The sequence below is a fragment of the Cherax quadricarinatus genome, chromosome 30 (genome assembly GCF_038502225.1).
Source record: "Cherax quadricarinatus isolate ZL_2023a chromosome 30, ASM3850222v1, whole genome shotgun sequence".
Taxonomy (NCBI): domain Eukaryota; kingdom Metazoa; phylum Arthropoda; class Malacostraca; order Decapoda; family Parastacidae; genus Cherax; species Cherax quadricarinatus.
Window position 1 is genome coordinate 13,296,707 of NC_091321.1, and position 26,738 is coordinate 13,323,444.

General features: G+C 38.2%; 2 protein-coding genes across 6 annotated transcripts in view; one reads left to right on the forward strand and one right to left on the reverse strand.

Annotated features, from left to right (window-relative positions):
• Window positions 1-8,788, reverse strand: part of LOC128692647 (serine/threonine-protein phosphatase PP1-beta catalytic subunit) — a 34,309-nt gene extending 25,521 nt beyond the window's left edge. The window contains exons 1-3 of the mRNA XM_053781893.2: window positions 8,604-8,788; window positions 5,501-5,632; window positions 3,443-3,673 (exon numbers count right to left, since the gene is read on the reverse strand). Coding sequence (XP_053637868.1) covers window positions 3,443-3,673; window positions 5,501-5,632; window positions 8,604-8,655 — 415 coding nt within the window. The 5' untranslated portion in view covers window positions 8,656-8,788. The remainder of the gene's footprint in view (window positions 1-3,442; window positions 3,674-5,500; window positions 5,633-8,603) is intronic.
• A 40-nt stretch (window positions 8,789-8,828) lies between these two features.
• LOC128692649 (dnaJ homolog subfamily C member 28) lies at window positions 8,829-25,723 on the forward strand. 5 transcript variants are annotated; one of them, XM_053781897.2, is made up of 9 exons: window positions 8,940-9,034; window positions 9,797-10,045; window positions 10,858-10,971; window positions 11,640-11,771; window positions 13,861-14,019; window positions 15,476-15,684; window positions 15,960-16,104; window positions 22,658-22,795; window positions 22,928-25,723. In XM_053781897.2, exons 3-9 carry the CDS (start codon window positions 10,864-10,866, stop codon window positions 23,180-23,182), a joined length of 1,146 nt encoding a protein of 381 aa, XP_053637872.2. In that variant the 5' UTR covers window positions 8,940-9,034; window positions 9,797-10,045; window positions 10,858-10,863; the 3' UTR covers window positions 23,183-25,723. The 5 variants fall into 5 exon arrangements, with proteins under 5 accessions (XP_053637873.2, XP_053637870.2, XP_053637871.2 ...); XM_053781898.2 differs by lacking the exon at window positions 9,797-10,045 and having other exon boundaries at window positions 8,829-8,965; XM_053781895.2 differs by lacking the exon at window positions 9,797-10,045 and having other exon boundaries at window positions 8,902-9,022.
• The last annotated feature ends 1,015 nt before the right edge of the window (window positions 25,724-26,738 follow it).

A 26,738-nucleotide genomic window follows, 5' to 3' on the forward strand; every position in this document is an offset into this window, starting at 1 on the left:
ACACTGCAACATCATGGAATCTTGATTCTGAGGACATGTACATAACCTTCACGACTACGACAACTACTACTACAACTAACCCATCTCTTTGGGAAGGACCTACTTCCACTGGGGAATCCCGCCTATCAGTGACTATGCCCTCGTCTGCTACACCTGACGTTACTATTTAAGCGCCAGGCTCCTTTCTTCTGCTTCAGAATCTCCACGACTATGGTGCTCTTCGCACCTACTCCTAGGTTGAGGGACTGATTACCTCATCTTCTGTACATAGTTCTACTGTCTTCAAGTTATGTCCTAGAATTTGTATTGATAAAGCCACTGGATGGCGAAACGTCTACAATAAAGATACCCAGATGTTGCACATGTGTCTTAATTTCATCATTAAAGTTATTACATATTTTATATATACTCTGTGTTATAATGACATCTAAGCATAAATGTGATAAAAAAAATAGTAGTTGCCAGGCTCTTAATTTAAGTGCAGTTAGAAATGCTTAAACTCGGTGAGCAAGATATGTCTATGGCTGACATAGTACTGAGATACTAGTGATAATTATACTTATGTGTACCTGTAACTAAATAAACTTACACACTGTACTGGCATGCAGGTACATTAAAATCACTATCTGACATTGTTAAAAAGTAGGTGTAGCTATACCAGGCAAGGGAGTAGCTAAGAGTGTCTCAATAGTGCTGAAGATGCAATAAGCATTATAATAATAATAAGCTACATATCACAAAAACAAAATACATACATACAATCATAATAAAATAAACTGACATAATTGTGAGGTGTGGTAGCCAGGAGGGCATAAAGGAGTGTACAACAATAATTACTACAACAAGTTTTCTCTAGTACAAAACCACCAGAGAAACTGTATAGTATTACTGGGGGGGTAACTGTAGAAAAACATTCCTTTCATATACCTTCACTCATAGCATCCTTCATTCTAAAAACGGTTTGTTGCACGAGAATGCAACACACCATTTGTAGAGCGAATGTTATGTATTCTATTGCACCAGCGTGAAGAGAACTTGTACACAATGTAAGGTATTTGTGTTGTAGGGAAAACACTTCACAATCGTATGTATAATGCAAGTGAACACACAACGCGCCCAGCAACCATCCACCCATAACACTGATACCATATACACATTTATGGAGCACCCTCCCCATGGTGTTTTATAATAATAATAATAAAATAATAATAATCTTTATTTCTACAAGTGAAACTGGGTGTTGCTGTGAGCTCTGCATCTCTCTTTAAAACACCTGAAACTGCAGAAAGTTTCTGTCTGGAACAGTGGTGGCTTGTAGCTAAAATTAGTGGAAGTGCCGCTACAGAAAATTTTTAGCCATTGTTTTAATATCGTGTAAAATAAAAAAAACGAAAAAACTACAAATTAAATAAAATAGCTGGAAGCATGATAATCGTCTAATTCTGCATATTCTCACGTTCAAGAATATGGTACACACATGGTTTTTAAGCACAACACACGTCACTGAGTCAAAAAGAAACACTACCTCACACTTGCACAATAGGGTCTGCACTGCGTCAGTGACAGTGCTCTCTCTCTACCTAGCGTGCAGCGTCTTATCTCGAACATGTGCACATGCACATAAGTCAAACACCAAGCTGCTGGAACTGTGAAGCGCACAGCTCCATACGAGGATTTTTGTAATTTTTTAAAGTACTAGGGGATTGCTATTGACATTAAGCTTAAGGATTATATAATGTACAAGTATAAAATAGGGAGGAGGAGTATGGAAGAAGTGAATGTTTTCAGATACTTGGGAGTTGACATGTCGGCGGATGGATTTATGAAGGATGAGGTTAATCATAGAATTGATGAAGGAAAAAAGGTGAGTGGTGCATATATGTGGAGTCAAAAAATGTTATCTATGGAGGCAAAGAAGGGAATGTATGATAGTAGTAGTACCAACACTCTTATATGGGTGTGAAGTTTGGGTTGTGAATGCAGCAGCGAGAAGGCGGTTGGAGGCAGTGGAGATGTCCTGTCTAAGGGCAATGTGTGGTGTAAATATTATGCAGAAAATTCGGAGTGTGGAAATTAGGAGGTATGGAGTTAATAAAAGTATTAGTCAGAGGGCTGAAGAGGGGTTGTTGAGGGGGTTTGGTCATTTAGATAGAATGGATCAAAGTAAAATGACATAGAGAGCATTTAAATCTTTAGGAGAAGGAAGGCGGAGTAGGGGTCATCCTTGAAAAGGTTGGAAGGAAGGGGTAAGGAAGGTTTTGTGGGCGAGGGGCTTGGACTTCCAGCAGGCGTGCATGAGCGTGTTCGATAGGAGTGAATGGAGACGAATGGTATTTGGGACCTGACGATCTGTTGGAGTGTGAGCAGGGTAATATTTAGTGAAGGGATTCAGGGAAACCGGTTATTTTTATATAGCCAGACTTGAGTCCTGGAAATGGGAAGTACAATGCCTGCACTCTAAAGGAGGGGTTTTGGGATATTAGCAGTTTGGAGGGATATGTTGTATCTTTATACGTATATGCTTCTAAACTGTTGTTCTGAGCACCTCTGAAAAAACAGTGATTATGTGTGAGTGAGGTGAAAGTGTTGAATGATGATGAAAGTATTTTCTTTTTGGGGATTTTCTTTCTTTTTGGGTCACCCTGCCTCAGTGGGAGACGGATGACTTGTTGGGGGGAAAAAAAAGTATAAAGAAAGAATTAAAGAAAAAAAAAATGTTATAATGAATGTTATTGATAACATCGAGTGAAAATAGGAGGTGTTGCAATTCCGCAGTGCCTATACACAAGCCGCCACTAGTCTGGAAACTTTCTGAAGCTTCAAGTGTTGTAAAGTTATTAAGTCATAAGGCTCTTTCTTTAAATGAACTCTAAAGGAGAAAGTGTTGCAGGAAATTAAAATGCTACACCAATGAACACTAAAGTTACAGGAAAACATGATAACCTTATTGCTGACATAGAAAAACTTTTACTTGTGTGATCGAAAGTCACACTAGTCACAACATGTCTTTAAGCCAAGCCATTATCCAGTACAAAGTCCTAAGTCTCTTCAATTCTATGAGGCTGAGAGAGATGAAGATGTTGCTGAAGATAAATTCAAAGCTAGCAGTGGCTGGTTTCAATTCTTCCTGACTTCCAACAATAAATACTACTCACTTCTCACCCAATGTTAAGGGTGAGAAGCGGGTTAGGCCTAGTTCTAGTGCTAAGTTAATATATGACAGTGTAAACACGTGATCAGGCATTTATATACGTACATTTAAAAGTGAAAAAAAAAAGGGCGATTCGCTTTATGGGGATTTTCGGTTTACTGTGGTAGCCTGGAACCAAACCCGGCTAAAGGCGGGGGCCCTCCTGTGTATAAAATGTAAAACATCCATATGTAATTATAGTAATCCAACACCAGTGTTCAGCAGCTCACCACAATAGCTCTAGAAACTCACACTCATCAAAGAAACCATAAATTCTGTTGATTGATGCACACTCGTGGTTGCCTCGTAGCAGGAAGAAGTTCTCTGGATACTTGATCTTGTATGCTAATAGAAGGCAGATGGTCTCTAAAGATTGCTTCCCACGATCTACATAGTCTCCAAGGAACAAGTAGTTGGACTCTGGAGGGAAGCTGCCATATTCAAACAGACGCAGTAAATCTGTATACTGTCCATGGATATCACCTGAAGAATGGGTTTTAATTAGCAAACTTGTACTACAAAACTTGGAGTTAATTAACAACTAGTTGCATTATTGTTTCTTGGCAATCAAACTGTATACACTCATGTGCAGTACATATATTTTTGAAAGAGCTCTATTCAGCATAATCTTATTAAAAATTGTAGAGTATATAATTTTATCTCAAGAGCTCTCTCACCAAGACATGATGACCAAAAAGAGGAAACAGCCACTGTCATTCATTCATTTGCGGCCTTTCCAGAAGTGTGATGACATTACAATTACCCCCCTTCCCCTCCTTTGGCTGCAACATCCCTATCCCTCATCATTCAGAGTGCAGGTACTTCCCTTTCCACCTCTAGCTAACCAGTTTAATTTAATCCCTTTGTGTTACCTGGCTCTCAGTGTACATCAATACATACAGCGTCTGGGAAAATTATTAATTTTCTTACACTAATATTTACCCAATATTACTCACAAAAACACTATTTCAACAATGTATGTATTTATTCAACTCATGGAGGTACTTCAATTTTAACACACCAATAAAAAGCCTTGAGCCATTCATTTGTCTTCTAGCACTAATATTAATTTTCACAGTTGTCACATTCTAATGTCAATTGCTAATAATATAAAATACTGTATAACCAATGAGAGATCTGCCACAGGAAACAGAATGTCAGAGAATAATAGATGCTTAATTTTTTTTCTTCAGGCAGTTAACAAAGAACCACATGTGTTCTTTGGAATCAACACTTGTTTCACAAGCCACAGTTAACTGCACTTTACTTAATATGTTAATAGTCACACAAAATGCTCTAAATGCAGAAAAAATTAGAGACAGTGATGAGTGTATGCGTGAGTGAGCAAAACCAAACTGACACTGGTGGCCTACAGCTCAAGGAACAATAAAAACAGACAGGTCCTGGACCGGTCACTTTGGCCCACACCGGACAAATGTCGAAGTTAGCAGACCTGACCCGATACTTCAGAAGATAACTATCACTACAGACAAAATGTGTAATTATGGATTTTTGTTTATTTTTTTTTTATTATCACACTGGCCGATTCCCACCAAGGCAGGGTGGCCCGAAAAAGAAAAACTTTCACCATCATTCACTCCATCACTGTCTTGCCAGAAGGGTGCTTTACACTACAGTTTTTAAACTGCAACATTAACACCCCTCCTTCAGAGTGCAGGCACTGTACTTCCCATCTCCAGGACTCAAGTCCGGCCTGCCGGTTTCCCTGAATCCCTTCATAAATGTTACTTTGCTCACACTCCAACAGCACGTCAAGTATTAATCTTTTTTAGTAAATGTCTACAGGAGAAGGGGTTACTAGCCCATTGCTCCCGGCATTTTAGTCGCCTCATACGACACGCATGGCTTACGGAGGAAAGATTCTTTTCCACTTCCCCATGGACAATAGAAGAAATAAAGAAGAACAAGAGCTATTTAGAAAACGGAGAAAAACCTAGATGTATGTATATATATATATGCATGTGCGTGTCTGTGAAGTGTGACCAAAGTGTAAGTAGGAGTAGCAAGATATCCCTGTTATCTAGCGTGTTTATGAGACAGAAAAAGAAACCAGCAATCCTACCATCATGCAAAACAGTTACAGGTTTTTGTTTCACAGTCATCTGGCAGGACGGTAGTACTTCCCTGGGTGGTTGCTGTCTACCAACCTACTACCTAGGTTTATTCTGTCCACTAATTAGAGCAATTGTCTGACCAGATTTTCTCCAAGATTGCCAAAATCCATTAATGAGAGGTTTTACTGCAATTTTTCTAACTAGAATTCACTGATATAAAAAAAGATAATCTTACCACAGATTTTTAAAGGAGCTTCAAGTTCAAGGAGGATGGGCTGCTGTAGAAAAATTTCCCGGGACTTGAGACATAGACCTCGAACCTCTGCTTCTGTCATCTGTACGCTTTTTCCTGGCCGACATCCTCGCACTACGGATAGAATCATAATGACAATGACAGTAAATGAATAAGAGCATACATACGCATGTACACATCAATGGAATATTGCCAGTAATAAATATGTACATGCTATGTAAACTTGGCAAAAGTTTTCAGGAACCTTAAGAAATGAGATGTAAGGAAACTAGAGATGTTTACATGTGAACTTTGCACAGTTCAATATTATAAATACATAAAATACTGGCTGAAGATGTGTACCATTGTTGCACACAAGATTTCACCCATGGCACAGTGAGTAAGGCAGGGGCCTTACTCACTGAAAATGACCTAGTAGTAGCCAAGGTTAACAGCTGTGGTGTTTTAAGTTAAGTAGCAATACTTCCTACTGAGACAAAATCAGCTGGCATTACTATTTTCATGCTGCCAGAGAAACATCTCAGCACCAAAAAATTACTTACCCTGGCAGTACATCAAGTCTTGTATGTATATGAATGACATACAATACCGACAAGATGATGAATTAGATGCTTTGTAGACTTTTTGCCATCCAGTGGCTTTATCAATACAATACATACATGGATATAATCTGAAGACTAGAAATATACAGAAGGACTCCCATATCTGCAGGGGTATGTTTCAAGACCTACCATGGCTACCCTAAACCGCAGATAGTAGCGAACCCTGCAAGTCATTTTTCATTTACACACATATCTATGATAAAGTTTAATTGATAAATTATACACAATAAGTGGAGAATTAGCACTTTTTCATTGATGGGAAGCACTTCAAGGCTTCTCTTAGGTTTTGAAAAACTGCTATCATAGCTACTTTGGTGCCATTAATAAAAATAATAATAATAATAATAATAATAATAATAATAATAATAATAATAATAATAATAATAATAATAATAGTAGAATTATTATTATTATTAATAATAATAATAATAATAATAATAATAATAATAATAATAATAATAATAAAAATAATAATAATAATAAAAATAATAACAATAACAATAATAATAATATTATTTCTACAAGTATATGTACAAGGTATACAGGCCTGGCTGACATCAATGACACACTACTACACAGAAAGCTGCTTGTTATGCAGAGCATTTCAGGCAAATTTGGTCAGTTTTGTCCCAGGATACAACTCACACCAGTCTACTAACACCGAGGTACCCATGTTACTGATGGAGAACATAGACAACCGGTGTAAAAAAAAAAAAACACCCAATGTTCCTACCCTCGCCGGAAATCGAACTCGGACCCTCGCCGGAAATCGAACTCGGACCCTCGCCGTGTGAAGCGAAAGCTTTAGCCACCAGGCCATGGGGTAAAATTAAGGGTTATTTTCAAACTACAGTATACAGCAGACAACTGAAACCATGGAAACCAGACCCGTGGATATGGAGGTCCTACTGTATACAGAAGACAGTGGAAGATGAGGCAATCAGTCTCTCAGCCTAGGAGCAGGTGATGAGCATCATAGTCTTAAGAATCTGAAGCACAGGCAGGAAGATTGGTGCTTGTATATTGGAGTCAATCAGGTGAAGCAGACAAATGTATTGCCACTGGCAGGCAGGATTCCACAGTGGAAGCAGATTATGCCCAAGTGTTGGACCAGGCATTAGCATGTACAGGCAGGCCCCACTTTACTGCACTTCGCTTTATGGCATTTTGCTAATGCAGCGGTTTTCAATTATACCCAATCTTCATTTATTCAGACTTCCTACAAAAAATAGTCACCACTCACTATATGCTAAGGATGAAAATAGTTTAAGGTAAGTAATGCATGTACTGTATATTTCAGGTACAGGTACACACAAATACAGTTACATAAATTATCATATATAACAGTATGTGCAGATTACCTAGGATAATCCAAAAGAGTCAAAGTGACTTATTTCCATTGGGCTCCTTGTTATTATAATCAAAGTGCTAAACTGACAAGGGTCATGCAGTGCTTTGAGCTCCTTGTAAAAATATGGGAATGAAGGGCATTTAGGTTTGATCCAAGGAAGGGGAGGATAAGTTTAGTTCCTTAGATCAAGAGCCCCTCATTGCCATTCTGGCACCTCCCTTGAAGGGCAATTATTGAGTAGCTTTAGAAGTAGGCTAGACAATTATTATTTTTTTTTTCAACGACCCAGCTGTATCCCCTGAGGCAGGGTGACTTAAAAATTTTTTTTTTTCCTTTTTAAAGTTAGTAATTCATACAGAAGTTATTAGCCCCTTGCTCCCAGCATTTTCGTTGCCTTTCACAATACACATGGCTTATGGAGGATGAATTCTTTTCCACTTCCCCATGGAGTATTAGTAGTAATATTATTATTATTGTATTAAGAGATAAGTGCTATTCCCAAAGTGGCAATACAGTACCCAGGGAATGGGAAGGAATCAGGTTCAATCCAAGAAATGGGAGTGACAGGTCCAATTCCTTGGATTAAGACCACACCATCATCAAAGACCTTAATTAACTTGAGGGAGGCTAGACAAATACATAAATGGAAATGAGTGGGTGAGAGTGGCATACCAAGGACAACAGTTTTATTACAGTGCTCAGCTATTTTTATGATGTAGTTCTCTAGTGTCCTTTACTACAGTCATAAGTACACTTCACTGCCTAGCTGACAGTCAGATATATGTATAAATATGTCTTAAGTTAAGCTTGTTGGCGGAGTCCCGAGGTGACAGTCTCAAGGATCTGCAGATACTGCGTCATGTTAGTCTTTGTTAATGGCTCGTCGACAACCACATTCCTCTCACACTGCTCACATCTCAAAAACTCTGCATTTTCTCATTTTCCTGGCACAGGCTTGGCTAAAATGGGTCAGGAAGGTCCAGCCCAGGTCAAAACACCCCAACCCTGAATTCTGACCCAGCAATTTCTCGCCGTTTTATGAGGCTGTAAAGCTTGCAATGCACATTTCGATGCATCTCAAATGTTAGCAAAGATCGCGAGGTGTTACTTACAATAAACTTGCACGACTTACCCTCTAGTAAGCGAGAAATTAAGTTATCAACGTCCAGCTCTGTGTCGGCCATCTTGCAAAATTTTGTCACTAGTGAGAATCCTCGGATGAGACTTGGGATGAGTTTTCTCTTCCTTTTATAACTCCACCAGAATGAAAAACAAAGTTATATCATTTAAACATTTTATTACTAAATCCCAATATGCGAGCGGGAAGATGGTATATTTGCATTGCTGAGCTGATTATTCTCACTTGTGATTATCACAGAAAAATTAAGGGATTCGAACGAAATATAAATGCTGGAGGATAAATATAAATTAAAAAAAAGAACATCACTAGCTGTACAAATACACAAATCTTTCAGAATTTTACAATAATATGATGTGAATATTGTGTTCCGTTTAAGTGTTACTCGTTACTTATACACAACAGCTGATAACGTAAACAATATAGTAATACTTTTTATAATATTTTTTGGGTTATTCGTTACTTTGTATTTGGACTTAAAATTTGTGTACTGACATGCTATGATATTTCATTAAAATTCACTGTGAATTTAATTTTATTTATGGAACTGTAGGGACACCCTGGCATAGTGTATCATATCACGTTTGTGTCTATTATGACTACATGTATATGCAATATTGTCATTTTTTTATTTGTAAATGTATATTACTTGTTTGTACTGTATAGTAATACAGTACTTCCGTATAAGACTTAATCTTTTAATATAAAGAGCTATCAGCAATCTCATTATTTTAATAGGCAATATCATTATTTAATAGGCCATATTTTTAGTAAGAATGGTAGAACTACTGACAACTAATGTGACTTTTTACTGTGGCAACGTTTCGCTCTCCAAGAGCTATATCAAGCGAAACGTTGCCACTATAAAATGTCACATTACTTGCACCTGTGTCCATTTACCTTTATTTTCAGTGCTGTGACCCCCATCACAACAAACTTTACTTAGTCTCTAAAATAGCACCCCTCAAGGAAGGTTCCTTGATGTTGGTGAGGGGCTCTTGATTTAGTGAATTGGATCTGTACTCCAGTTCCCCGAATTAAGCCTGAATGTCTTCCACATCCCCCCCCAGGCGCTGTATAATCCTCCGGATTTAGCGCTTCCCCCTTGATTATAATAATAATAATCTAAAATAGCATGAATTAAAACATTAATATTTAAATGTTTTGTCATTGACATAATTCCTCAGAGCAGTTTGGTGGATGGCACACAGTGGTACTGATGCAAATTAATGGATTTTTGAAGCCTTGGGAGGCACCTGAAAATGCCCTGGAAACTATACAGAAAAGGATAAATATAAGACTGAATTAATACTGCAAATGGGCCTACTGGCCCATGCTAGGCAGGTCCAATTCACACTCACTGATGTAGCTGACCAACCTATATTTTAAGCTGCCCAAAGATCTTGCATCAAGACGGTTATTTCTTATTCCCCTAAGTAAGTTTATTTAGGCACTAGTAGACATAAGTACAATTATCATACATAGTGTAAATTACCTAGGATAACCCAAAATGGTCAGAGTGACTTATTTCCATTAGGGGTCTTTGCTTATATCTTGTAATTAACAAATCTATTTTTCAATGTGAACTCAATCAAAAACACTTCTTGAAATTAAATACTGTAAAATGCAAAGTAGCCATCCACTATATTCTTGCAGCCTTTAGATGACTATCATAGTACCCTAATGAATTTGATATACATAATTTGGCTCATCAGAAGCTGAATTCTTTGATTAGCTGGTTTTTACTCTTCAGGTGTATTATCCAATTTGCTCTAATGAATTCTTGTAGTTTTATTTCAACAATGCTTGTTACTAAGTGGTATATAATTTAAAGTGTCTTTCCTGTCAACTTTTTTAAATATGAAGACATTGTGTGCCATTTTCCATTTGTCTGCCAGTTTACTTTATTCTCTAAACTTTTTTCCAGAATGTATATTCATTTGTGTGTGTGTGTGTGTGTGTGTGTGAGAGAGAGAGAGAGAGAGAGAGAGAGAGAGAGAGAGAGAGAGAGAGAGAGAGAGAGAAATATATATATATATATATATATATAGAGAGAGAGAGAGTAAGTGAGTGAGTGAGTGTGAGGAGTGAGTGCGAGAGAGTGAGTACATACATAAAAGAAGAATGAATTTGATGTTTTCACAGAAAAAAATTGTATAACTGAGTAAAAATCTGGGCAAAATAGTTTTAAACATTGAATAAATATATTTCAACAGTGTTTCTGAATAGTTTATGCATACATCTCCAGGCTAGAATGCTGGCCCTGTCTGGGGGAACAAAATTTGTACGAGGTCACAGCATCTGGCGGGGAAATTATTGGATAAATGCACAAGGCTTTCATTCCAGAGAACAAGACTATTCTGTAAGTTGCCTTATTTAGTTTTTTAATAAGCTACAGCTTATTGTATCTTATAACATGAGCAATTTGCACCAAGGTAGGGTGGCCATAAGAACAGTGGCAGCGTCAGAATTTCTGTACTGGGGGATTAGGTGTGGCTAGGGTGACTATCTGGTTGGTAGGTGGGTGGGGGGTAAGTAGGAGACTTGAAGCAGTATTATTATTATATACTATTAGTAGTTTTATTTAGGGCATTGAGGGGAAATTTTGAGGGTTGAAACCCCAAACCTTCCCTTGGCACTGCCCCTGCATAAGAAAGAAAGCCATTCACTTTTGCTCATTCAGTACCTGTCTTTCAAGAAATGTATACCCTTCACAATTTAAATGAGTTGAAATGCAACATCCCCCCTTATTCTTAAGAATGTAGGCACAGTGTTTTTTTTATCTCCAAGTTATAACACTGCAGTAAATGTAATACACGCTTGGTATATTTTTTTCAAAGCATTACAATTTGATGAGTGCAGTACAAAGGCCAAGGTCACAGTATGCACATCATTTAGAGTACAATATAAATTTTTATTTTATAAGAATGTAATGCAACAGTATAGTATGAAAAATTGTAGGAGAGTATTACTATAATATAATGCAATTAATTTTGCCTAATATTACTTGAAAAGGTTTATCTTTTCCAGCAATACTTTGAAGAACTGGGCCTTCAGAACAATTGTGATCAAGGAACTGTAAGAGATGCCTTCATTAAATTGGCCAAGAAATACCACCCAGATAGTGGACACCCTGAAGCTAATGCTGCAAAGTTCCAGCAGGTGAGGCTAATGCTGCAAATTTCCACCAGGTGAAGCTAATGCTGCAAAGTTCCAGCAGGTGAAGCTAATGTTGCAAAGTTCCAGCAGGTGAAGCTTGATTGTTGGCACACAAGCAAATTAACTCCATTCAGTATTCAGGATTTATTTTTCCTATACACTCATGTACAGTGGACCCCCGGTATTCGATATTAATCCGTTCCTGAGAGCTCATCGAATACCGAAAATATCGAAAAGCGAATCAATTTTCATCATAAGAAATAATGGAAATCAAATTAATCCGTGCAAGACACCCAAAAGTATGAAAAAAAATTTTACTACATGAAATATTAAGTTTAATGAAATAGAATAATTACAATAACAATAAAATAATTGACACTTACCTTTATTTATTTATTTATTTATTTATTTATTTATTTATTTAATGAAGATCTGGTGATGATTGATGGGATGGGAGGAGGGGAGAGTGTGGATGGTGTTAGTGTTTAGAAGGGGAATCCCCTTCCATTAGGACTTGAGGTAGCAAGTCCTTTTCCGGGGTTACTTCCCTTCTTCCTTTAATGCCACTAGGACCAGCTTGAGAGTCACTGGATTTCTGTCGCACAACATATCTGTCCATAGTGGCCTGTACCTCCCGTTCCTTTAAGATTTGTCTAAAATGGGCCACAACATTGTCATTGTAATAGTCACCAGCACGGCTTGCAATAGCTGTGTTAGGGTGATTTTCATCCATAAAGGTTTGCAGTTCAACCTACACATTTCCTTAATCTTTGAAGTAGGCACAATGGATTCCACAACTGGCATAGGCTTCTCAGGGTTAGCCCCAAACCCTTCAAAATTTTTCTTAATTTCCATACTAATTCTCGCCCTTTTTACCACAGGGTTGGCACTAGAAGCTTTCTTGGGGCCCATGGTGACTTATTTTGCAGAAACAAGCACCAAAAACAGTGATAATATGGATAATATGGAATGTACCGAATGTATCCTTAGATGACTCACGAAATCGTAATGACACGATTGCAAACAAACCATACCCCGGCCGGGATTGAACCCGCGGTCATAGAGTCTCAAAACTCCAGCCCGTCGCGTTAGCCACTAGACCAGCTAGCCACAATAAGATTCATCAAACTAGGTATATTTCTACACCATAGGAAGGTTAGCACAGGCACCACTGTGACTTGCATTTGTGGTCACAGAGGTGCCTGTGCTAACCTTCCTATGGTGTAGAAATATACCTAGTTGGACGAATCTTATTGTGGCTAGCTGGTCTAGTGGCTAACGCGACGGGCTGGAGTTTTGAGACTCTATGACCGCGGGTTCAATCCCAGCTGGGGTATGGTTTGTATCCTTAGATGCGTGCACAGTGGCTGGCTTGTAAACACTGGCACACACGGGGCAGTTCAGGCCACATGTGGACACGTCTCGTATGAATCGTATCAAATACCGGGTTTTCGATCGGATACCGAGGAAAAATTTTTGCGATATAATGCATCGAATGCCGATGCCATCGAATACCGGGGGTCCACTGTATGTACTTATAAAAGGAGAAATATGTGCCCTTTTTTTCCTCAGATATACTGTAAATGCAGTAATTATAAAATAAATTAGGAATAAATTTTTATTTCATTCTGTAATTTTTTTTTACCTCTTTCTAGTTTTACAATAAAATCTAACTGTATTATAAAATGTTTCTTTTATGTACCATACTGGTAGTTACAAAGGTAAAAATAAATATTCAGATTCAGTGTAAAATTTGGGCTGATAAAGTAAGTTTTTATTCAAACCTTTTACATAATTTAAAATTTTTGCAGTGGTTTTACATACATTAGTACATTACTGAATATAGAATTTAACTTAGAATAACTCAGTAAAGTCATTTATCAGCAAAAAATCTATTTATTAATAAATAGTGTTGCACTATTGCTAAATTTTCCATTTTATGTCAGTAGTGAATGGAATTTGATGCATCTCTGCAAGACTTATCATAGAATACAGTAAGAGTCTCTTTCACAAATATTTACCAAAATCATAGGAAAATACCCATTAAAAATACTGTACCTAGTGTAACTTTATATTTTCCTCAATTTCACAGATAGATTATGCCTATCGTAAGCTCCTAGATAAATTCACTAATGACAGAAGAAATCACAACAACTGCGAAGGTGAGTTTGGGCTATATTATGATCAGAAGAGAAGGATGCAGACTCCAGAACCTGAAGAAGAGGAAGATGATAAAACATATGATATTAAGGTAGCTTTCGCAGTAGATTAGTACATTAATTTCTTTTTGGTGTACTATACTTATTTTCATCAGACATTGTGACTGTGACTGTGAATGCTGGTACTGTAAAAATACAGTAGAACCCCCCCCATCCATTTCCACTGATTCAGTATCTGCGGCTTCAGTTTTCCATGGTTTACTGTGGCTCAAGTAGAGAAGCTGGCAGTTCTTCAAAGTCTAAGAGAAGCCCTGAAGTGCCTCCCATCAGTGAAAAAGTGATAATTCTCCATTTATAGTGCACAATTTATGATTTAAACTTTATAATAGGTATGTATAGGACATATATATAGGGTTTGCTACTGTCCACGGCAAGTTCTTGGAACACATCCCCTACTGTATTTCCAGTGTTTTTTATTTTAGATTTTCTTGACTTTTCCAAACAAATTTCTCAGTATGTATATATAGTAGAAGTATCATTATCTCTGATATGTTGTTTCCCTAGGGAACAAATCATGTGTTGGTTGGTGTTGTAAAGAACCTTTAAACCTGAAACAGCTTTGCTAATTGTGACAAAGTTGAGGATCAAACTATGTAACAGTGTTGAAGGCTTGATTCTCTTTGCCTTTCACACTAAGAAGAGGATTTACGAATATACAGCCTCTCCTCACTTAGCGACGTATACTTGTTTACTGACGCCTCGGACTTACGACGGGCTCTCTGACCAGTATGCATGCCTAAATAATGCATACTAGAGCTGATATTCTCTATTCTGTTTATTACAATATACGTACAGTACACCACTATATAAACATTTAAAAATATCCCAGAAATGTTATAAATGGTGCAAAGGTGACATTAAAACAATACTGTATCATAGTTGACACAAACCCACTACCATTATAGTATGCTCCTCACTTAGTGACGAATTCGTTTACTGATGTGGTCTTAGGAACGGAACTCCGTTGTTAAGTGAGGAGAGGCTGTACTTTAGTTATAGCTAAGGCTTCATAAACTTTTCCTTATTTCTTAAAAAGAAGACAAAGAATAAAGGTGATATATGAACAAAAAATAGAACCAAAGATGACACTACTGATCATGCACAGCAGCATTACTAGAGATATTAGATCAGTGCACTGATGTCTTAAAATTAATTGAGAAAACATGGCTGTTGCATTCTGATACCACAGTAGATTCCTTACTGGAAATCACCTGTCAGACTGCAGAGATTTTCTCAAAACATTTGTAGAAAATATAGGTAATATATAAAATTATTCTCTGTATCCTGTATTCAAAATAGTATCTTACTGCTGTATAACAGAAAGGTACCTGTGGTATATAAACATCTTTTTAATTGATCAATATCGTATTTGCATTTTCCTCAATTACTAGGATAGTCTAGGCAGAATCTTTTCTAGTTCTGTTATTTCTCAGTAATTTATTTTCAGTTTAATTAACATTACCCTTTATTATGATTTGCATTTTGTAGCACACAGCTCCTCAACATCGTCAGTATCTGAGCTATGAGGGAATTGGTATTGGTACACCATCTCAGCGACAGAAGCAGTACACAAGCTATCAGGCCCTCAGAGCTTCATCGAATATTATGGACTATAAAGTGAAGAAGGTGTCATCACAGTATCCAGAAATGTCAATGATCACTAAAGACAGGGCTGCTGCCAAGAAAATTCGCACACGGTAAAATTATTTTGATGTTACAGGTTTTTATTATTATTATTATTAAAACACTGGCCGATTCCCACCAAGGCAGGGTGGCCCGAAAAAGAAAAACTTTCACCATCATTCACTCCATCCATTTTAGTGAATGTAATGCAAAAATACTGTAAATGTTATAGGCTTTAACTTTAATAAGTGAAAGGCAAAATTAAGCCCAGGCCTTGTTAATTAATCGAATGTGAAAAAAATAACTGAATCAGTTTGAATTAAGCCACTAATGGATTAATAGTTTTCAGGTATGGCATTGACCGAATAGTGGATGATATGATCCAAGAAGCAATGGCAAAGGGAGAATTCGATAACCTTTCCAATGCTGGGAAGCCACTTGTACAACAGAACTTCAACCCATATGTTGATACTGTCACACACAAGCTAAATCAGGTCTATGTTATACTTGTATCTTGTCACTAATTCATGATTGATAAAGGTTGTCTCTTAAGATTAGCAATCTCGGCTTACAGTATGTGATATCAGTATTTTTTTTTTTTCAACAAGCCGGCCATCTTTCACCGAGCCAGGGTGACCCAAAAAGAAAGAAAATCCCCAAAAAGAAAATACTTTCTTCATCATTCAACACTCACCTCACTCACACATAATCACTGCCTTTGCAGAGGCACCCAGATACAACAGTTTAGAAGCATATGTAAAGATGTATAACATACCCCTCCAAACTGCCAATATCCCAAACACCTCCTTAAAAGTGCAAGCATTGTACTTCCCATTTCCAGTACTCAGTCTGGCTATATAAAAATCACCAGTTTCCCTGAATCCCTTCATTAAATATTACCCTGCTAACACTCCAACAGCTCGTCAGGTCCCAAAAATCATTTGTCTCCATTCACTCCTATCTAACATGCTCACACATGCTTGGTGGAAGTCCAAGCCCCTTGCCCACAAAAACCTCCTTTACCCCCTCCCTCCAACCTTTTCGAGGATGACCCCTACCCTGCCTTCCTTCCCCTACAGATTTATATGCTCTCCATGTCATTCTACTTTGATCCATTCTCTCTAAATGACCAAACCACCTCAACAACCCCTCTTCAACCCTCTGACTAATACTTTTAGTAACTCCATACCTCCTCCTAATTTCCACACTCCGAATTCTTTGCATAATATTTACACCACACATTGCCCTTAGACAGGACATCTCTACTGCCTCCAGCCACCTCGCTGCAGCATTTGCAACCCAAGCTTCACACCCATATAAGTGTGTTGGTACCACTATACTTTCGTACATTCTCTTCTTTGCCTCCATGGATAACGTTTATTTGTCTCCACAGATACCTCAACGCACCACTCACCTTTTTTCCTTCATCAATTCTATGGTTAACCTCATCCTTCATAAACCCATCTGTTGACAAGTCAACTCCCAAATATCTGAAAACTTTCACTTCTTCCATACTCCCTCTCTCCAATGTGATATCCAATTTTTCTTTATCCAAATCATTTGATACCCCTCATCATCTTACTCTTATCTATGTTCACTTTCAACTTTCTACCTTTACACACCCTCCCAAACTTGTCCACTAACCTTTGCAACTTTTCTTTAGAATCTCCCATAAGCACAGTAGCATCAGCAAAAAGTAACTGTGTCAACTCCCTTGTTGTATTTGATTCCCCATAATTTAATCCTACCCCTCTCCCCAACACCCTAGCATTTACTTCTTTTACAACCCCATCTATAAATATATTAAACAACCATTACACATCCCTATCTAAGAACTACTTTTACCAGGAAGTAGTCTCCCACTCTTCTACACACCCTAACCTGAGCCTCACTATCCTCATAAAAACTCTTTACAGCATTTAGTAACTTACTACCTATTCCGTATACAGTGGTACCTCGAGTTTCGTACAGCTCCCAACTTGAACAATTATGTAAGTGTATTATTGTAAGTGCTTTTGTAAGTGTATTTTTTGGGGGGTCTGAAATGGACGAATCTAATTTACATTATTCCTCATGGGAACAAATTCATTCGGTAACGGCACTCAAACAGCCTTCTGGAACGAATTATGGCCGAAACTCAGGGTACCACTGTACTTGCAACATCTGCCACATTGCTCCCCTATCCACTCTATCATATGATATCAATATAAAATACAAAAATATCATCAAAAAATGTTAGCAGAACAGAAATACCCTCATTACTTTCATGCATTTGCACTCGCACCTTCAATGTTCGTGTTCTGTTGAATTTTTTTTCATGTTTGTATTCACACATTTTATATTGATTTCTTCTAGAGATTGGACAATACTAAATTTTTGGCCGATGCCGATACTGAATTTTAGGTGAATACCATCAAAATTTGCTGATACCTACCAATACTGGTACTGACACCATCAAAATTGGCGAGTACCGATATTCAGTTTCAGGCCGATACCGGCACCATCAAAATTAGCTGATATATACAAGTACTTTGGCACACCCCTTATTTCTTCTCATATGTGTAACATTAGAAATTAGTAGGAATTATACAGAGAAAGATTGGCATTAACAAATATTCTGAAAATATGGAAGTTTTCTACAGTACATACACTATAGTTTAATTTTAAGCAGAGGGCCAGTTTAAGAGTTGTAAGTTTGGATTCAGGAAAAATAAAAGCACTAATGATGCAATCATAAAAATGCTAGATCTGCTTTACACAGCATTGGAAAATAAGGAATATCCACTAGGAATTTTTATTGACCTAAGAAAAGCTTTTGACACAGTAGACCATGACATCCTACTCCACAAACTTGATCACTACGGTATAAGAGGCCATGCGCTTGCTTATTTCAAATCTTACATTACTAATAGGTATCAGTACGTCACCATTAAAGACACAGCATCAGCAACACGGCCACTTGATACTGGAGTTCCGCAGGGAAGTGTCCTTGGTCCCCTGCTCTTCCTCATATACATCAATGACCTTCCAAACGTATCCCAACACCTGAAACCCATTCTCTTTGCTGATGACACGACTTATGTCATCTCTCACCCTAATCTTGCCACCCTCAACACCATTGTGAATGAGGAGCTGATTAAAATATCGACTTGGATGACAGCCAATAAACTTACGCTTAACACTGACAAAACCTACTATATTATGTTTGGTAGCAGAGCAGGAGATGCACAAATTAACATTAAGATTGACAACACTCTAATTACCAGAAATAATGGGGGAAAATTCCTAGGCTTATACCTTGACAACAACCTGAATTTCAGCACCCATATCCAGCATATAGCCAAAAAAGTATCCAAAACGGTTGGGATCCTCTCCAAGATACGATACTATGTGCCGCAAAATGCCCTTTTCACACTATACCACTCACTTATTTATCCATACCTCACCTATGCTATTTGTGCTTGGGGATCAACTGCAGCAACACACATAAAGCCAATAATAACCCAACAAAAAGCTGCAGTAAGAATAATCACTAAATCCCATCCCTGGCAACACACCCCCCCACTCTTCATAGATCTAAACTTACTCCCAGTTCAGTACATCCACACTTACTACTGTGCAATCTACATCTACAGGGCCTTAAACTCTAAAATCAACCTTGACCTAAAACGCTTTCTTGATAGTTGTGACAGAACCCACAGGCATAACACCAGACACAAACATCTCTACGACATTCCCCGTGTCCGACTAAACCTTTACAAAAATTCAATGTATGTCAAAGGCCCTAAAATCTGGAATACCCTACCTGAGAACTCTAGAACTGCAGACACATTCATCACCTTCAAAACTACCATTAGAAAACATCTTATCTCCCTGATACACCCCGTCAACTAACTACACGAATACCACCTGGTGGTTCACACTTACACTCACTCACTCATTTGACCATAAACAGAAATATTAATCTCAGTCTTAAAATAATGAATCCTGTGATACTCCAATACTGAAACTATGTACTGTGCCAAAACAAAAGCATTCACATTGCTAAACTCACAAACTAGTATTTAGTCACTTAGCCATAATACCAACTTACCTCATAATTTGTAATATTTTACAATTAAGAATACAGTGGACCCCCGCATAACGATCACCTCCGAATGCGACCAATTATGTAAGTGTATTTATGTAAGTGTGTTTGTACGTGTATGTTTGGGGGTCTGAAATGGACTAATCTACTTCACAATATTCCTTATGGGATTCCCACCAAGGCAGGGTGGCCCGAAAAAGAAAAACTTTCACCATCATTCACTCCATCACTGTCTTGCCAGAAGGGTGCTTTACACTACAGTTTTTAAACTGCAACATTAACACCCCTCCTTCAGAGTGCAGGCACTGTACTTCCCATCTCCAGGACTCAAGTCCGGCCTGCCGGTTTCCCTGAATCCCTTCATAAATGTTACTTTGCTCACACTCCAACAGCACGTCAAGTATTAAAAACCATTTGTCTCCATTCACTCCTATCAAACACGCTCAAGCATGCCTGCTGGAAGTCCAAGCCCCTCGCACACAAAACCTCCTTTACCCCCTCCCTCCAACCCTTCCTAGGCCGACCCCTACCCCGCCTTCCTTCCACTACAGACTGATACACTCTTGAAGTCATTCTGTTTCGCTCCATTCTCTCTACATGTCCGAACCACCTCAACAACCCTTCCTCAGCCCTCTGGACAACAGTTTTGGTAATCCCGCACCTCCTCCTAACTTCCAAACTACGAATTCTCTGCATTATATTCACACCACACATTGCCCTCAGACATGACATCTCCACTGCCTCCAGCCTTCTCCTCGCTGCAACATTCATCACCCACGCTTCACACCCATATAAGAGCGTTGGTAAAACTATACTCTCATACATTCCCCTCTTTGCCTCCAAGGACAAAGTTCTTTGTCTCCACAGACTCCTAAGTGCACCACTCACTCTTTTTCCCTCATCAATTCTATGATTCACCTCATCTTTCATAGACCCATCCGCTGACACGTCCACTCCCAAATATCTGAATACGTTCACCTCCTCCATACTCTCTCCCTCCAATCTGATATTCAATCTTTCATCACCTAATAAATTCGGTCAGTACTGGCACCTGAACATACTTCTGGAGTGAAAAAATATCGTTAACCGGGGGTCCACTGTAAAACTAAGTCTGCCCGAAATGCCTAACCATGCTAAGCGTTCTAGTGGTACACTCTGTAATCACAATTTTACTACATGTAAACCACACAATAACCAAATTTCTGTAAACTCAGCATTGTAATCCTTATAGAGAATAAACTTTGAATTGAATTGAAAAAAAGCAAAACTGGGTCAGGGTGAAGTAATGGTGAATGATTGTGGCACACATTAGATGGTGACTATTGCGACCCCTGAATGGGTCACAATGTATATAATGTATATTACCTGTTCTTATAATTTTATATTGCTTATATTTGCGATAATAGCTAAATCGTAAATATATTGCTTTATATTATTATTTGACTTAGTTATATTATTAGGTAGGATGTAACATTTATATATATTATTCAGTGCTCATAGTTAGGTAGGATGTAACATTTATATATATTATTCAGTGCTCATAGTTCAACTCTTGATTGTCTAACTACTGTAATTATCGCTCGTTGTTAGTTTCCCTGCCAGCTTCTCGGTGTTGCTGGGCAGCAACAGTCCACGGAGAAATCACGTGATCAGAAGGGTGGGTGTTCACACCTCGCCTGGAGTAGTCAGTCTGGGCTAGACTCTCTTGGTGGTTGGACGTATTCCTGACAAGACATGCCTAACTCTCCCTTATTGGCCCTTGTTGGAGAATCGTCTCTGTCGCTTTCTTGTTGTTGGTTCTGTAGAACTCTGCTCACAGAACATTGTCTAGACTCGGTGATTTTCGACGTTGTACTGAGGTTGTGTCGCATAAACACTCTGAGCAACTCAGGTCCTGAGCTGTAGCTTCTGACCTAACTTGTATTGGTATCTGTGTATTGTCACAGTTGGGGATTTTCTTATGCTGAACTTAGATTCAGTAGTATGGGAGTTTTGTGACTTTTGTGGAGGATCTGCAGATGGTCCTAGTTGAGTTTTGAGACATAGCGAACTACTTAGAGCACTTACACACATACAAACTTATTTGTATATATTTGTATTATTAAATGTTTATGTACCAGACGGTACTTAAAACGTATAAATGTGATATGTGCCTTCAGCACAATACTACTGTACACGAGAGAAGTGTAGGAACTTGTATCCTATATTATATTCAATTGATTAATTTAATTTACTTTGATCTTATACCTCGAGACTTTGTTATTAATAAATTTATTAAATTTTAATTTCTCTAGTTAGTAGCCTACCAGTTGTAATCCTGAAGCACTAATAATTCTTATTGAATTCTAATGGATAATTGGACCAGGATACTGACTACTTGTTACGAAAACCCAGTAACAGGCTGGATGCTAGAAGGGCAGTCCTTTCTAGTATTCACTGGAGATCTCTATGCTTATTAGAAATCGCATTTTTTGTAACAGTGACACACATTTGCTGACTGGAAGTGTTGCTGTTCCGAAGGCAGAATCAAGACAGGAAAATGCCTGAATAGTAATTTTTGAGATTTTCAATTATTAAATATGCAGGAAGAAGACATTTTTGACAAATAAGATGGGTTTGGATATTGATGTTTTGAAGGGTCATCTGAAATGTGATTTCTGCATATTTGGCAAGACAGCTAGTGAATGAGTACTGATTTTTTTTTTTTGTGGGGGGAAGGGTGTGTCACCCTGCCTGGTGAGAGATGGCTAATGTGGCACAAAAAAAATATAGAAAGGAGATTCCCATATACTGTATAAAAGTTAAGAAGTTTCCATTCACCATTAATTTTATGGGAAATTTTACACCCTTTCCTAATTGAAATTAAGAATTTTTAACTTACTCATAAAATTTGGAATTTCAGATATTAAAAGAATATATATAATACTAACAACTATATTTAATTATTTTTCTTTGTTTAGGTACTGATAAATAATGGTTATGCTCCAGAATGGGTCATGTTAGAAAAAGAATTAAGGGAAGACCGAACATATCTTCGAAAGATGCTGCGAAAGGAGCGGGAAAAGCTTGGTCCTTTGCCATTAACCCCACAAGAAGAGGTGATATTTACTTCTTTACAATGTTTAAATTATTTTAGGTAATGTAAATTATCTGATAAGACATGAGGGATTTGCATATCATAAAATTATGATTTAAAATAATTCTTAATGCTGCCTAACTCTGTATTGCAGGTTCTTTGGAAGTCATTCCAGGAACGCCTTCAGGACACCATAAAATCAATGAATAAGAAAATTGATAAATATAATTTGATAGTTCCATTACTTACTAAACAAATGACACATTTTCCTCTGAAATTAGAAGCAGAAAAGGCTTTAAATGAAGGGTTATCAAAGGATTATATAGCAGAAATGAAGAAGGAAAAAGATCCCCCTGAAAGAAGACAATTTCTCAGCACATTCAGTTTATTTGGATTGTTTAAAAATTAGTAATTTATCAAAAATAGTTTCTACATGTATAATATTCGATAGTACACCATTCTAATTTAATGTAAAAAATTACACAGTAAAATTTACTGTAAATGTGCTGTATGTGTAAATGTATTGGGAGGGAGGGAGTGTGGAAGGAGTACATGTATTGAGACATCTAAGAGTGGAAATGTCAGTAGATGCATACATGAAAAATGAAGCAAACCATAGAATAAATGAGGGTGGAAAAAGATTGGTAGTGTATTTTAAGTAACTGTGGAATGCCAGTTTAACCACTGAGGGAAAAAAACAGGAATGTACCAAAGTTTTGCAGTACAACATTTTTATATGGGTGTGAGGCATGGGTTTTGAATGCTGCAGTGAGGAGGCTAGAAGCAGCAGTGATGCCATGTTTGAGGGCACTGCATGGTGTAAATATCATGCAGAGAAATTAGAGCCTAGAAATTAAAAGGTGATGTGGAGTCATCATGGGTATAATTGAGAGGGCTGAGGAGGGGTTTTGAGGTAGTTTGAGCATGAAGAGAGGATGGAGAGGGATAGGATGACAGAGGGTGTATAAATCCGGGGTGGAAGGTAGTGGGGGGTAGAGAGTCATCCCAGGAATGGTTGTTAGAAAGGATAAGAGGGGCTTTTAGTTCTACGGCATGAGCATCCAGCAGGCTTGTGTGTGCATGTGCTGCACAACCCTTGTGGATTTAGCTGTTCCACAAGGTACATTACTTTACCCTATCCTTTTCCTTACCCTCATATCTGACAGGCAGAGATGTAAGCTACAGCATTGTGTCCTCCTTTGTTGATGATACTAAATTTCCATGACAGTGTCATCCATCGAAGACACTGCAAATCTCCAAGCAGACATTAACCAAGTCTTTCAATGGGTGTCAGAAAACAATATGAAGTTCAGTGAAGAAAAATTTCAATTACTCCACTGTGGAAAACCTGAGGAAATAAACTGTATCAGAGTATAAAACAAATTCCAGTCATACAATTGAGCTAAAAACTAGTGTGAAGGACCTTGGAGTTGTAATGTCAGAGAATCTCACTTTCAAAAATCACAGCAATGTATCTACCACATCTGCTAGGAAAATGATGGAGAGGGATAATGAGAACATTTAAAACTAGGGATGCTAAGCCTGTGACGATTATCTTCAAATCGCTCGTTCTCTCTAGGCTATGTTACTGTACACTATAGCGACCCCTTTCAAGGCAAGCAAAATTGGAGACCTGGAGAACATACAGAGAACTTTCACTGCATGTATAAGTACCATAAAGCACCCAAATTACTGGTAATGGTTGAAGGCCCTTGACCTGTACTCCTTGGAATACAGGCGAGAAAGATACATGATGATACATATACACTTGGAAAATCCTAGAGGGACTAGTTTTAAATTTACACAGAAATCACTCCCTGTGAAAGCAAAAGACTCGGCAGGAGATGCAACATCTCCCCAATGTAAAGCAGGGGTGCCACGGTACACAGAGACAGCATAGTAAGTGTCATCTGCTTCCCAGCATACATAAGGGGGGGGTTACCAATAGACCCCTGGCTGTCTTCAGAAAGGAGCCAGACAGGCACCTAAAGTCAGTAATTGACCAGCTGGGCTGTAGTTCCTATGTTGGTTTGTGTGCAGCCAGCAGTAACAGTCTGGTTGATCAGGCCCTAATCTACCTCAAGGCCTGGTCATAGACTGTGCCACAGGGTGTCGACCCTCGGAATACCCTCAAGGTAATAATAATTGTGTGTACATGTGCAATAGGAATGCATGTAGACAAGCAGTTATGAATGAACGTGGTGTTGGAGTGTGAGCAAGGTAATTTTTATGAAGGTATTTAGAACAATGCGAAATGCTCATGCATTCTAGAAGTTTTCTTTGTACTTTACAATATTTTATTACAAGTATGTAAACTATACATTGTACGGTACAAAGAAATAAAAGATTTGAATTTTGAAAACCAGGTAGAGTTGTGAAAATGGGAAAGGCAGTGCCTGCATTCTGAAGGAGGGGTGGAGGTCTTGCAGTCAGAGGGTAATCTGATTTTTAACGTGAGCACATTTCTGGAAAGATGGTTAGCGCTTCTTTTTTATTATAATAATAATTATAATAATCTGGAAAGATGGAAGTTGAAATTATTATTATTATTATAATCAAGGGGGAAGTGCTAAACCCGGAGGATTATACAGCGCCTGGGAGGGGGAGATGTGGAAGGCATTCAGGCTTAATTCGGGGAACTGGAGCACAGATCCAATTCCCTAAATCAAGAGCCCCTCACCAACATCAAGGAACCTTCCTTGAGGGGATGGAAGTTGAAAGAATTATAGTGAATGAGTTTTCTGTGGATTACCCTGCCTTTGTGGGAGACAGTCATTTTAGACAATGTATACAGAGAGAGAAAAGAAAAAAATAGAAGAACAAATGTGAGATAGTGCATGCGTACATATGGACGTTCGTGTGTGTGCACTCGTATACTGCACACGCACTATACATGAATTTATTTGTCAAATTGCTCACACGTGCTGAATAAACCGTGAATACTTTCCGATATATTTGTTTTATTTTCAGCCTTTTTTTTTTTAAATTTCAAGCTGGTGTAGATAAACAGATGTGATAAGGTTTATGATGATTTAGGAAATGGTTTATACTCCATGGCTGTGAGATTATGGTAGTTCTCCCTGCCAACTATTATAACTATTGTTCCCGTGTTGTATAACCCACACAGGTTTATCACATTGTGTGTGAATGTGATTATGACACTTTTGTTCTGGCTACTGAATTTCACTGCACATCCAGGATGCATGGGTATGCCATTCTAAAAATTCATATTTTAAGGGAAATAATCACCCCTTGTCAGTTTAGCGCTTTATTTGATTATAATAAGGGAAATAATGCCTTTCAATGGAGGGTTCTTGCTGCCAGTGAAGAGCTCTTGATCTAAGGAAATGAAAAATTAAAAGGCACATTATTATTATAATCTCCTCAAGGGAGGTTCCTTGACGCTGGTGAGGGGCTCTTGATCTAGGGAATTGGATGTGATTATATTATAATCAAAGGGGAGCGCTAAACCTGTAGGATTATGCAGTACCTTACCCCTCAAGGAAGGTTCCTTGATGTTGGTGAGGGGCTCTTGATTTAGGGAATTGGATCTGTGCTCCAGTTCCCCGAATTAAGCCTGAATGCCTTCCACATCCCCCCCCCAGGCGCTGTATAATCCTCCGGGTTTAGCGCTTCCCCCTTGATTATAATAATAATAATATGCAGTACCTGTGGGGGGATGTAGAAGGTATTCAGGTTTAATTCAGGGAACTGGAGCACAGATCCAATTCCCTAGATCAAGAGCCCCTCACCAACATCAAGGAACTTTCCTTGAGGGGATAAAAAAGGCACAATACCGTGACTGGAACAATGCACAAATAACCCAAACACAGGAGAAACTCATGACCAAGTTTGAGTGCTACTTGGACTTGTAATTAGTGACACACGAAGGTACAGATAGGTTCTCCAGGGCGAGTACTGGCCTGGTTCTCCAAGCGGTCACTCTTCAGTGGCTCCCGAAGGAA

Excerpts from the sequence above, each read along its gene's own strand:
- LOC128692649 (XM_053781898.2), top strand. The coding sequence starts at position 10,864 with ATGCTGGCCCTGTCTGGGGGAACAAAATTTGTACGAGGTCACAGCATC. Across the intron at positions 10,972-11,639 it reads CCAGAGAACAAGACTATTCT|CAATACTTTGAAGAACTGGG; the intron begins GTAAGTTGCCTT and ends TATCTTTTCCAG. Across the intron at positions 16,105-22,657 it reads TCACACACAAGCTAAATCAG|GTACTGATAAATAATGGTTA; the intron begins GTCTATGTTATA and ends TTCTTTGTTTAG.